The sequence below is a fragment of the Physeter macrocephalus genome, chromosome 10 (genome assembly GCF_002837175.3).
Source record: "Physeter macrocephalus isolate SW-GA chromosome 10, ASM283717v5, whole genome shotgun sequence".
NCBI classification, from domain to species: Eukaryota; Metazoa; Chordata; class Mammalia; order Artiodactyla; family Physeteridae; genus Physeter; species Physeter macrocephalus.
The window spans coordinates 73,150,940-73,164,996 of record NC_041223.1 but is presented as its reverse complement, the minus strand read 5'-3'; the positions used below and the strand labels follow the sequence as shown (position 1 = coordinate 73,164,996).

Sequence of the window (14,057 nt, the reverse complement as noted above, 5' to 3'; positions counted from 1 at the left end):
TTCTGACTTACTTCACTCTGTATGACAGACTCTAGGTCTATCCACCTCACTACAAATAACTCAATTTCGTTTCTTTTTATGGCTGAGTAATATTCCATTGTATATATGTGCCACATCTTCTTTATCCATTCATCAAGAATATTTTGCTTATTTAATAGAACAAGTAGAACGAGGAGAGCCACTGGCATTATAAACAAGGAGACCACAATGATAATGCCCATTTCTGCAACTCAAATAATTATATCTGATCTCCATGTTCCATGCTCTCTGTTCTGTTCAGATGGACGATGTTTTTTTTCTTTGGGGCATTACCTAGTAGCATAGATAGTCACATGGACTTCTGTCCATAAACACGGGGTGCTTTCCCATGTGAAGGTTAATACAGTTTTTTCCCACGTTAAAGATACAAGGTTTGAGTGAAAACAAGCACGATGTTACGTATTTCTGATCTGATGGGCCTAAAGTGCCTGTAGTTTGACAGATACACCAGCTGTCCCTTACAAAACAGCTCAATAGGGAAACACTACCTGCTGACTCTGGAAATTTTCTACATGACCTAAATGCCAGTGTTGGAACAAGTCAAGCAAAGGACCAAGAAGGAGCAGATAACAAAAACCTGGCTCCCTGCATTTTTGGTGATACCAGATGCGGACTTGCTTTCAATCGTAGGGGTCAGGGTAGTTACACAGGGTCGCAAGCTCCATAGCAAAGTGGCCTGGGTTTTGTTTCAAGTGTGACGTTGTGTATGAAGCACTCCTTACAAATATGGACTTTCAAATTCATCAGCTCATTTGAGTCACTCAAAATTCTCTGGTTCCAGTATAACCCATGAGAGAACCAAGGCCCGGAGAGTCAAAGTTTTCTGCTCATGAACCTTAGACCTCTAAGCCATGGCAAGTTCCTTCCATCAGGGAGATCTAGCAATCTCCCCTGTGACCTCTTGCTTCCCCATCTGATTCTCGAGCAGAAATGGGAAGAGGGTGAGGACAAACTCAGAGCTAGGGTGACTGTATCAGTGAATCCTCAGCAGCCGGAAGAACAGACCCTCCGACAAGTTTCTTGGCTGTGGATCCCTGACTGTGCTTCCTTCCAAAGTACACCAGCACTGTGGGTACAAGTCCTGCCCTGGTTTAAGGTGCACCATCATCTGTTAAATGTCTTCTAATTCTGCAGGGAAATGTTCACCTAAATTTTTCCCTCCAGACAGCAAATTCCAAATGAAACATGCACATGATGAGAAGGAAATACCCCACCCAAGCATGCTGACCATCTGCCCCCAGGTAATCCAAGGACCAGTCTTGGTTTGAATACAATCCAAGACAAAGCTGACTATGGTCTCCCCAAAGGGCAAGTGGGGATTATAAAGTCTTCACAACATTCAAGATTAGCTGTAGAGAGTGAAGTAAGTCAGAAAGAGAAAAACAAATACCGTATGTTAACACATATATATGGAATCTAAAAAAAAAAATAAAAATGGTCTGAAGAACCTAGGGGCAGGACAGGAATAAAGACGCAGACGTAGGGAAGCAGCCACATAGCACAGGGAGATCAGCTCGGTGCTTTGTGACCACCTAGAGGGGTGGGATAGGGAGGGTGGGAGGGAGACGCAAGAGGGAGGGGATATGGGGACATATGTGTATGTATAGCTGATTCACTTTGTTATACAGCAGAAACTAACACAACATTGTAAAGCAATTATACTCCAATAAAGATGTTAAAAAAAAAGACATACATGTGTCGTCCTAAAAATTATAAGATTAATTTTTCTTAACTTTAATAAAAAGTTGACATGCTAAACAAAACAAAACAAAAAGATTAGCTGTGGAATGGTGGGACATCTCTACATCTCTAGATTCTCACCAGTATTCCTCTCTAAACAATTCTTGGTGTTTGGAAAGATGAAAAATCACTTTGGGGAAAATCACAATGGCACACAATCTCATGTTTTGTGCAGCCTTAGGTCCACTCACAGCCCCGTGACAATTTGCTCCCTCCAATCTCTCTGTGCTTAATAAAAGTCCCAGGTCTACATGGAGTTCTCAAGTCACCATGCTGAACACTTGTACATCTTTAGCAGAATAAAACTGGGAACTGAGAGGACAAAAAGTAGGAAACTAATTGAGAAAGCAAATTAGAAAATTACCTCGCATTTGAATCTACAGCTCAATTGGTTAGAGATTAGTGTCACTTCCTTTAGAATTGGGGGGTGGGGAGGCTCAACTGTATGAGGGCAGAGAGGTGAGAGTCCCTGAGAGGTCTCTGCATCAGGAAAGGGACTGCTGAATTAGCCCCATCACAATGGTACTGCTGTCTTCTCAGACGCTGAATCACATCAGCAACAGAATAAGAAATGACTTCCTAATCTCTAATCTAACCTTATTTAGGGTCATCAAACTGAGCAAAGAAACACAACAGACACCTTCTTCACAGAGCCTTCCCAGTTTCTCCTGGCTGGAACAATGTGGCAGCTGCACTGCTCTGCGCTGACATCACGATCACCTGTGTGCCTGTCTTCTCTCCCCATCTAGGCTAGAAGATCACTGAAGGCAGAGACTGTGGCTTCTTATCTCTTACTACATTTTACAAAGTCTTCAAAATTTTGTTTTTAAATAAAGAACAGAAAAGAGCATTTTCCCTCCTACCTTCTCCTCTAATATCAAGCAATAGGTACATTTTTACTATTTGCAAAGGCAATTTTCCTTGCTTCCAAAATGCACAGGTACATATTATTCTCTCCCTATTCCCTGTGCACACTAATTACTTTCCTTTATTAAAGTATTACATACTGTCACAACCTTAAAAGAATTTTACTGGAAGATGGCACACTTCTATAGATTTTGTCTGTTTTCTGCTATGTTTTTATTTTTTTTAAGAGTGAAATGTTATAATTATTTAGGTATAAACAATTGTGGCTCAAGTTGCAATCTATTCCTTTGTATTTTAAACAAATGCTGTGTGATAATTAACGTTAAGTGTCAACTTGGCTAGACCATGGTACCCAGATGTTTGGCCAAACACCAGTCTTGATTTCGTTGTGAAGGTCCTTTTCAGTTGAGATTAACATTTAAATCAGTAGAGTAAAGCGCATAACCTCCATAATGTGGGTGGGCCTTACCCAATCAGTTGAAAGACTTAAGAGAAAAAAGGTGGAGGTCCCCTGAGGAAGAGGAAATTCTGCTTCCAAACTGCCTCGAGGCTCAAGCTGCAATATCAGCTCTTCCCTGGGTCTTCAGCCTGCCCACCCACCCTGCAAATTTCACACTTACCAGCCACCACAATTGTGTGAGCCAGTTCCCTAAAATAAATCCCTCCTCTATCTCTGTCTCTATCTATCTATATATCTATAATTATATCTATACAGTCTACTGGTTCTGTTTCTCTAGAGAAAGCTGTTTTAAATAAAGTCTAGTGAAATTATGAAGTTAAAATCAGATAGATGGATAAATTACTAGATCTATATCTAATTTTGTAGATATGGTAGATATTAGATATAAAGCCAGTAATTTGATCTGAAAGAATTTGAATTATAGAATGACTATATTTATTTAAATTATTTAAAGGAGTTTGTCCCTTATATATGACAGTGTATAGCTTTTAGTCCCACTTATCTCTTTAAAAGATATATTCTCAAACTATAGAACTCAGAAAAGCAGGGTATGTTTAAGCTTTGAAAACAGGTAACACTTAGTGCCATTTATTTTTAAAATTTTTACTGTAAAAAAATTAAAGACTCCTCAATGGATGCACTGGCAAAATTTCACAGTTGGCTCCCTCAATGAGACAGAAGAAACTAGTGTTCTTTCATTGAAATCAAATGAAAATTAACTGTTACAACCTGACTGTGTATATACAGAAAAAAAAGAAGAGAAGCAAAGTAATGCACTAAAGTACAGGGCATGAAGTGGAATTCAGAAATAAACTGTACACTGTTACTTTTCTGATTCTGGTTTAGAATATGAAAGGCAACAAATAAACAAAAGTACTGGCAGTTTGAGAGAGACGAGTCTTAAAAATCCAGATGCTGCATCTGTACCACAATGAAATTTGTACTTGAATGTCTTCATTAAGGTCAATTTGCTTAAGATATTATCTAGCAACTTACAAATCACATCCTGTCATCGCTGTATTACTAGCTTATGACAGTTTGCATTTTTGTTTGCAAAGATTGGCGCATAAATATGCTATCTTCATGTCACCCCTTTGAGAAATGAACTAGTTATTACTTTTATGTACCATATATGCTCTTAAAAAGGCATTTCAATCCTGCTTCAGTCAAGACCCTCTCAAATAACAGAAACCTAATAGAAATGCTAGCATTGAGTGGAAATCAGCATGTATCCAGAGTTACTTATTTATTAAAATAATAAGGATAGTCTTGCCTAGGAACAATACTGTGTAAAAATTAATAAGGTGTTAAAAATGACTATATTATTGAAATGGCTGGCTTTAGCATATATATCATTTTTCAGCAGTTTTAAGACGAAAAGGAATTATTACAATGTATTTGACACCTTAGATGTCATTACAAAACAATTGGGAGCTTGCAGGTGGAACACGCAAACAGCATAAGCCTGGGCCATTATTGAGAAGCATGAGCTTCAGCTGGAGAAAGAACTGGATGCAGGCAGGACACAATAAATCATTATCACTGTTCACCCAACTGCCAAGAATTCATATTCAGAGTATAATAATTGGCACCTCATGGGATTTCAAACAAATGTTTTGGCTAAAAATGGCTGCCTGAGGTTCTTTCATTCCAATACAAATGCAATATCTAGTTTTCCCTATTAAATGCTTCATAGAATACTCCGGCCACAGGCATAATCTCTGATGCAACTATAACCTAGATTTTGCACAGACTGTGCACAGGCTAGTCAACCAGGAGAGGAATTTCATGATCTTAGAAAAGTTCATTTCCTTCAGGCAGGCACAGTACAGATACAGCCCACGCCATCCAGTGGAGGCAAATTAGGGAGGCCATGTACTCACGTGGCCTTGGTCATCCAGTTCGTTGTTGGTGAGCTTCAGCTTGTCGAAACTGATCACTTGTCTCATCCAAGTCTCCCCTGAGGCAGGCGAGTCCGGATGAATGTACACCCGGGGTGGCACAGGGGAATCAGCGTTGCCCGCCACCATCCATTTAGAGCTGTGGTAAACATACCTAGAAGGCAATGACAAGGCTCATTTTGTGAATTGTTGCTTTCTTGGAATTTCCAACTCAGTAGACTCAGACAAAATGTGCACCCTTTAAAAAATCTAAAATTCGACAATTTGCTCTTTACATTCAATGCATATAAAATAAGAATTCAAGCACTTTTTAAAAACTCTCTGAAGCAGTGATAACCTACTGACCACTCAAAGTGGTATGTTAAGGATTTAGTGAAAAATATGCACACTATTCCCACCATAAATGCAAGTATTTTAATTTGGATGAATCACACTTAAACACATTAGACATTCTGTCTGTATTCTGATGTTTTCCATTTTTCATCTGGATGTTCAGTTGACATGATGAAACTAAGTTGTCAATCTCCCTTTTAAGGAAATCTCAAAAATACTTGAGAGTTATATCTTAAAGTGTCCCACTTTCTTTATCACTTCCCATATTAGGCTTATGTTCAAACTGATGACATAGATGGTAGAAAGGCAAGGGGAAATTGGCAGAACTTTCAGTAAATTTATTTTCATAGGGAAAAAACTTCCATCTATTATCATTTATAATTATTTTTTCTAACTCTATTACACTATAAACTGAGGATATTCCGTTTAATTTTAAAAGTTTGTAAAATCATAAAACATAGGCCTTTATCTCCTATATTTCTCTTTTTTTGACTATTGTAAGAAAATTCTTTAAATTTTTTTATACCACTAATTAAAATACACATCAAACTTTAAAAATTATGATATATCTAATTAACATTACCTTTCTAACTAAGAGACAAAACATCTTATTCTATTTGTTTGTGTATGTCAACTATATTGACTCGGTAAAAATAATCATTTAAATAACAATGTTTCAAGTAGTATATAAGACAATAATGTTTAATCTTATATTCAGACCATCATTTATTAATGTTAATTTAAAATACACTAATTCAAAAACTAGAAACTAGTGTATCGATGATTGACTTAGAAAAGGGTAGAAAATGAAATTATATACTTGGATGTTTTCTTCCATTTGTTTTAAAATATGGCATACAATTTAAAGCAACAATTTACAATAGTCTCAGAGAATTCTACCAGTATATAAGCAAATTTCTTTTTAAAATAGCATGAAACATTTTCATAATATCTCTGGTGAGGCTCACTGTTTCAATATGGTCACACATTTCATTCTCTTTTGAGTTCAATATGCCTTCTATTCTTTAATTCCTTTTCTTGGGAAAAAATACATTATCACAAAATTAAGAATAATAATACAAACAATTCCCCTTAATTGATATAGTGCAATTTCAATAAATAAGCTCATAAGTGCATGGCCTTTTGTGAATATTATTTTTACATTCTGATAAATCACAATCATTTTTCATTTCACCAAATACCACTCTTTGATAGCAGAGAATAAGCCAAAAATATATGTTTCTACCATTGTTGAAAAAGTCGGAAAATAAAATGCAAATCTTAGAAATTCAAGAAAAGCAGCACAATGGATAAAGAGCTATTGCCAAAATAAATAGAGTAATATGCTCTGTCAAAACCTTGAGAAAGTATGCATATTGAATAGCTCAAAAATCCACACCCACTAAGAGAATAAATGCTACATGTTACATGTATGTGAATGAGAATGTGAAACATTCTCAACACAAATGCTAAAAACAATTTTTTTCTTGAGAAGCAATATAAGTGAAAGCAAATTTATGTTTTATAATTTGATCTTTTATAATATAGCATCTTAATACTAATACTTGAAATTTTTCTTGCTTTATGTGTGAATAATAAGGATCAGTTAAGTAAAATAAACCATCGAAAATATACGGAAGAGATTTGGAGAAAGAAATAGAAGACAAACTTAGAAGAAAAAGGAATAATTTCTAAGCTCATTAGAATTACATTGTCTTCCTAAGCGTAAAACCCAAATTAGAATATGGATTTTAAACCAAGTATACTTAAAGAATAAATTTCAATGCCTTCTAGCTTCTATCATGTAGTAGATAATTTTAGCAAAGCTCCCTAATGAATTATTTAATTAAAATAAGGGATACAACTTATACACAAAACACAAATAATAAGTGTCCTTTTTTATTACCCATATTTTTAGTATTCCACATGTGCCTGTACTAATTAAAATTGTACACTTTTGACACCATAAACCTGTTTCAAAAAAGCAACTCCCTAAATCTTAAAGAGTAATAAAAACCAAATCTGATTTCATTTAAAAACTTACTAAATGCTCTAGCTGTTTATTTAAAAGACAGAAACAAAGAAATTTAAAGCAGCATCTTCCAATTTTCCACTCAGAATTTCCTTTTTTAAATGTTAGCATTTTTTTAACATCTTTATTGGAGTATAATTGCTTTACAATGGTGTGTTAGTTTCTGCTTTATAACAAAGTGAATCAGTTCAGCTCCTCAGGAAAATAAAAAGAATTGCCATTGACGACTGTTGATTTGCTTGCTTGCAGAAGGAAAAGCAAAGGTTGGTTTGATACTGAAGAAAGTATGTTTTCCAACTTTACTTGATATATAGATAAATATATTCCCTCAAAATCCAAACACTACAAAACTTTTTAAAACTTACTGTGTTAACTACCAACCAAAAAAACAACAGTAAGGTAACAAATTCATTGCCAGCTTAAAGATGTCTTAATATAGTAATGAATTGAGATTTTTTTTTTCTAGATTGTAAAAAATCTTCAATAATTTTCTCAAATTAAAGAGAAAAAAGCCTGTGAAGTTATGATTTTGTATGTAACACAATAAAGTGAATTTATTTAAATGTCCAAAAAATCACGAAGAAAATGAAACAATTTGTTAACTATTATGTATATCTACAAACTTGACTCAACATTTCGTCTCAAAATCCTAATCAAAATGTGAATCAACATTAAAGTCACATTTAGTTTAGCAACACTAAACTGACCCCTTATTAAAATTCCTCAACACTTAAAGACATTTCTGTATCTACTAAAAGCAAAACAAAATTTTTTTTTCACATTTATTGCAAGAGAAGGCACCATCTAGACTACTGGAAGTGACAGGGTTTGGATTATGGATCTGATAATTCTACAGGCTTCTGGAAACAAATATCATAATCAGCACAGATTAAATAGGCGTATCCTGTAAAATCCCAGCGTTTTCTTATCCTCTGTACCCATCTGATCACTGTACCTGTATCTTTTGTTGTCCACGGGCACAATATCCATGGCAATGTAATATTGCTGGTGAGGATCTAATCCTGATATCTTCACTCTCATTGCTGGAAACATGCGCCTATGTATAAGGGAGGGGAGGAAAGACGGTTTGGGTTCTGTTTTTGTTTATGATTACGCTTGGAGAATAAAAAAGCAAAGAAAACTCTCGAATCTGTATTTTTCACATGGAAAAACTTATAACATTCACTTTGGTAATGTAATTCAAAGAATCTGAACACAGGACATATCAAAACTGAGTCATTTAAATGTAATTTGTTGTACCCTGTACTTGCATTCCATGTTTACTGAAATGTCAGTATAGCTAAAAGCAAAAAAAAAAAAAAAAAAGTACACTGAAGAAATAATGGCACAGAAAGCACGTTATTTTTTAAACAAAAATCGGTAAGCAGATTAACTTTAACAATACAAATAATAAAGTGTTCCAAATGGTAGAAATAGAAAATTTGAATTTCTAAAAGTGATAAAATATATTATAATGTGAAATTTTAAAAGGGTTATAAAAAAAAGCACAAGGAGCCGATGTGCCATGCCATAACCAAACAATATGTTCTTTATTGAGACAGGACTTCCTGTCTGCAGCATGGTAAAGGTGAAGTGCAAAAGTTGCTCTAAATTTGAAAGGTATAGTAAAACTTCTTTATTGAAAGCAGAAACTAAACACAATGTATATTTACCAAATCATTCCTTCCCCCACCATACCCTGAAAATACTTTCTTATTTAACCACACCTACTCAAAACTTTGCTAATTAAAACAAATGAAAATCCACATTTCTCTTGGCTTCCCAGAGATGCATATAAAAGGAGATGCTAAAATAAACGCACCTATCTTTTAAAAAGGGCACAGAAGCAAGGAATACAACAGCAAATTATTGTACATAAAAAAACAAATAAAGCAGTTCTCTTTTTAAAATAAAACAACTTTCATCTAATGATTTATGTCTAGGACCCTTCCGGTTAATCTAATTTTTGCTAATTTAACCTTATAACACAAATATTAGTACTGTTATTTACCAGAAATGTTTCCTATAACAATAAAGCCATTAAATACCACTTCCAGAGAAAAGAAAGTCCATTATTCCTAACTAGGCATGAGAACAGTTTAATATGCTGGCTGTTTTAGTGTTATTTCAGTGCACCTGTAAGATAAAGAGTAAAGGTCTTTAACTACATCCTTTATAAGACAACTGTTGCTTTGTGTTGTTGAAGACTGAATTTGGATCATTAATAAAAAGCTCTGTGAAAATGTAGAAGGTAGCATATGGATTCAATAAAATATGTTTTTGTAATTTCTAATAAGTTTGGATACTTTTATGCTATCCAGGTTTTTGCCATGTGTACTCCCTGAAAGAGTTGTGTGTGCTTTTTAAAGTTTCTTTTAAGGAAGATAGTATTCACCGATTTCACTGCACTAAATGAACTGAAAACTTTAAAACGCAAACATTTCTGTCCCTCCCTCACATTAACATATCTGTGCAACAAATCAATTTATTTTACTAACTGACGGATGTGCAAATTTCACACTTTCAAAAAAATAGATATAACTTACAAATTTTTTTGGTATTCCTCAGCAAATTTAGGCTAATTTGTTGGATTTCATTTAGAAAAAAAAGTAATCACGTAACTGTGAATCTATAAAAAGAATGTTTTTTAAAAATCGGAGCAATTGTTTTTGCAGGGATTAAGCATGTATTACTGGTGATTCCACTAATTTTCATCCTAATCTAATATCAAAATAGCATAACACATCACATTTTCATACTGCCAGCAAATCTTTTGATAAAGAACCAACTGGAAGTTTCGAACTGCGTTTTTTTAAAAACGGGGGGAGGGGTGGATAATCTGTTCCTTAATTTCAGAAACATAACTAAAGCCTAAATAAATGCCGGAACAGATATTAAGTATGATCACGAATCTGTAACTACCCTGCATGCGGATTATCAACAGTAACCGTTACCGCCTCCGCGGCGACAGCGATTTTCTCCTTAGCATCCAACGAGAGGACAGCCGGGCTGTGCCCCTGGCCGGCCGACTGCACTCCGGGTTAGGTAGGCAAAGCCAGTCTCAAAAATGAACCACTACCCAGGACCTTGTCTGCAGAAACTGCTAACGAGAGACCCCACCGCTCTGGCAGGTACTTCTTCCCAACCCACCAAGAGGTGGGGTGAGGCCAGAGCCGGGGCCGTTCGCGCCAGCCTGACCTTTACCTGCCGGCCTTGGTGATGATCATCTCCGTGCCGATCTCGTGAAAGCGCTTCCAGAGCTCAGCTCCCTGCAGATCCACCCGCGGGGCCTGCGGCGAGGGCAGCGGGGTCCCGGGCCGGGCCAGGGCGGACACCGGGGACCCCTTCGGGGAGTCTCCTGGGGATGCCAGTGGGGAAGCGCCCTGCAGGAAGCCGTCCTCACAGCCGCCTGGGCAGCAAAGGGCAGAGAGGGGTAACCGGTGAGGGCTCGAAATGGGAAGCCTGGTGGGGAGATGAACCCCCGAGGGCGGCTGGGGAGAGGAAAAGGACCGCGAGGAAAGGGGAAGCTTTCTTGCCATCCGGCCCTTACAACAAACAGGCCCATGGGTGGGTAAATACGCGCTCCGCCAGCCAAAGGGACGGACACTCGACGCTCAAGTAGGGCCCTCTCGGCCCCCAAGTCTCAAGTCCCGCAGAGGCGTGCGGCCAGCGTCCACCCCACCCTCCCTGCTTCCGCCCGGTCAAGGCCCCAAAATAAGTTTTGTGCCGCAGCCGGAGTCTGGGATGCATGCCCAACGGAGCCCGAGATGGGTTCCCGAGTCCAGGTCCGCAGTGCAGGCCCCGACACACCCCGTGCCATGGAGAGGACGGAGCAAAAGCGCCTGGCGCCCCGGCTCCTGGTCCCAAGCGTTTGGGCCTCCCTTCGCAATAGGCGTCCGAGGCGCCTTGCTCCGGGCCCGGCCGGAGGCATCCTCTAGAAAGCTCTTCAAACACCGCTCTCGCCAAACTCCCCAGCCGCCCGGAGCTTCTTAGCAAAGCAGCAGCGGGAAGAGAAGAGCACGAAAAACAAGCCCACGATCGCCGTCGGCCTTGGCAGCGGGAATCAAGAGAGGAAGGCAAGGGAACCGCTCAGCTACCCCTCTGGAAACCACGTTTGCAAATACACCGCCCTCTTCCTGGTTTGCCCAAACCTTTTAGGCATTCGTTTCGGTTTCGGGGGGTAGGGATATGCCGTCGCTACCCCCACTCCCATGCTTTTAAAAGTTAGGAAAGAAAAAAGAGCACCCAGGGGCTGAAAGCCCAAGGGAGGCAGATGCGGAAAGCACAGATCTGCACCGCCGAGCGCCGCAAACTGCAGCTGCTGAGGGCGCGGCGTGAGTGGGCGGCGGCGGCAGCAGCAGCCTGAGAAACCAGGCTGAAAGCGGTATTTTTCTGTCTGGAGGGTGACCCGAGTTGCGCGGCGAGAGCGTCCAGGGCAGCGCGAGCTTTGCGCCCCGACACCCAGGCTAGCGCGCTGATGGCTGAGTTGCCCCGGGCGCACAGGGACACCGCGCGCACGCCCACAACTAGCAGTAGTTCAGGTTCTCCGCGGCGGTACTGGCCCGCGGGACCGGGAGAGGACGTCTAAGGAAGAAGTTAGGCGGGAAGGGGCCGACTCACCCGCGGCTCCGCGGGAGCCGCAGCTCCGCTCCAGGTCTGCGCAGCTCCGGATGGGCCCGGATGCCGCCCCAGCCGGCGGCGAGAGCGCAGTGCCTTCGTCTCCCTCAGAGGAGCCCTTTTCTCCGGCGCCGCCGCCGCCGCGGCTGCAGCCTCCGTCATCTAAGGCCCCGGCCGCCTCCTCCGCTCCCAGCTTTCTCCTCTTCTTCTGAAGCTGTTGCTGCTTCTCGGCGCCGATCAGTGCCTCCACGGAGAAGGCGTGCGCCTTAAGGCTTAGCATGCTGCACGGCGAGCCCCTCCGCTTCTCGGCCATCCCCGCCGCCCGGCGCCCGCCCCTCGCTCATATACACACGCGCAGGCACACGCACACACTCGCTCTCCTTCCCCCACCAAAATCTGAACGACTCTCGGGGCCTCCCGCAGGCCCAGATCTGCCCTCTTCCCCGCCCGGGCAAAAACAAATTTGGCGTTTCCTCTCTCGCGCTTGTGTTGGGATCCCAGGAACCAGCGACGCGCCCGCCAAGTTTCCTTCCCTCGGTCTCTCGCGCGCTCTCTCAGAGATGGACTCTTTCGCTCCCACCCCCTCCACCTCTTCCTGCAGCTCCAAGATCTGCCTCGACTGATGCGCCAGAGAGGACTAACATGGGTAAAAAACACTCTGCGGACACAAATTAGGGATTGTAATTGAAATTTGTTGCCTTGATCTGTCAGCACTTCCAGGCAGGAGAGCGGTGGGAAGAACTTGCTCATTAGTGTCAATAAAGGGGCGGGGGCGGAGTCCGGGGCCCTGTCAATCACCGAGACGGCCAGCCAATCAGGAGGCGCCGACTCCGCTCCGCCCGCGCCCACTTCCTTACAAGGTCGCAAAAAACCTAAAGTGGAAAGCGCCGCCGTCTGGCTTGGAAGTGCCAGCCCGGGCCCTGAACCGGGTCAGTCTCCCTGCCTCCCACAGCCAGTCCAGCCCTGGAGTCTCCAGCTTTCCCCACCGGGACCTGGCAAGGCTGAGTCTCCTGGCTTGAAACCGAAATGATCACCACATTAGAATATCAAGAATCTTTCAAGAAACCTTAAGTTCCAGTCCCATTCCCTTACCACTTAATATTGCTACAACTCAGAACATTTTGAGGAGTGGGGAGAATTCACAGCCACCAGGCCCGTCTTTTCTCAGGGACACATTCCTGCATTTAGTAACACCCACTCTGCGCCGGGCGTGGCACTAGACTTACTTGTTTCACTCCGTGGATTTTTCTTGGGGAGGGAGGGGGAATTCAAGATACGCTTAAATCCTTTATATTTAGGAGAGCAAAATTTTACCCCATTATTGCTCAGTCCTTTATATGAACCAGTCAGAAAAAGCACGCTCTTTCCAGAGTCTCCCATTTCTTTCGAACATTGATCGCTAATTTAAACCTGGTATTTTAATTTTTATGTCGTTAATGATAAGGACTTAGCTTTAAGACCCCTAAACACTTAGCAGAGTGAAATAAGTTTTAAGATGCAATAAAATTTCCATTGCAGTTTTAGAAAATGTCTCTGTGATTTAACGTAACTTCATGTTTGCCCTGTTTTTGCCAGTTAGCTACTTCTTTTCTCAGGCTTTTAAAGAGCCAACATGTTTCTTTAAAACAATTTTTTAAAAAACCTCTTTTTAATTGAATAACACTTAACATGTATCTGTACAGTTTGTTTTGTAGTTTCAACTCGACTTTTGCTCTGGATTAACAAAACTAATGGATGTGATGTATATAGAGCAAGTCTCTTTGTAGAATAAAACTCATGATGGATATTACTCTTAAATCTGGTATAAAATACACGACAAAGGATGGAGGGTTTTTTGTTTTTTTTTCTCTCCCTCGCTCTGTTTAACCCCCACACTCTTGGCTGCCCCATTATCTCTTACTTCTCTCTTAGTTTCCAGTACAGTGATTCAGGCAGTAGCTTCGCCACTGCGATCTTTTTACAGTAGCTCCAGGGGGAACTCGCAGTTCCTCCAAGGAAACCAGAAGAGCGGGAACCAGAGCGGGCGGTGCTCAGAGGCGTCTCCGCACGCGCCGCCCGGCGGGCCCGG

General features: G+C 40.7%; 1 protein-coding gene across 2 annotated transcripts in view; it reads right to left on the bottom strand.

Moving 5' to 3' along the window:
- The window catches only part of TBX18 (T-box transcription factor 18), a 30,937-nt gene extending 18,287 nt beyond the window's left edge, over window positions 1-12,650 (bottom strand). Inside the window, exons 1-4 of one of the 2 annotated variants that reach the window (XR_002890711.3) lie at window positions 11,993-12,650; window positions 10,577-10,781; window positions 8,328-8,429; window positions 4,990-5,161 (exon numbers count right to left, since the gene is read on the bottom strand). Coding sequence is in view for 1 of the 2 variants with exons in the window: in XM_007121156.4 (XP_007121218.1) it covers window positions 4,990-5,161; window positions 8,328-8,429; window positions 10,577-10,781; window positions 11,993-12,302 (789 nt within the window). In the remaining variant the exon portion in view is untranslated. The remainder of the gene's footprint in view (window positions 1-4,989; window positions 5,162-8,327; window positions 8,430-10,576; window positions 10,782-11,992) is intronic. The other variant, XM_007121156.4, reaches the window with a different exon arrangement.
- Between the last annotated feature and the right edge of the window lie 1,407 nt (window positions 12,651-14,057).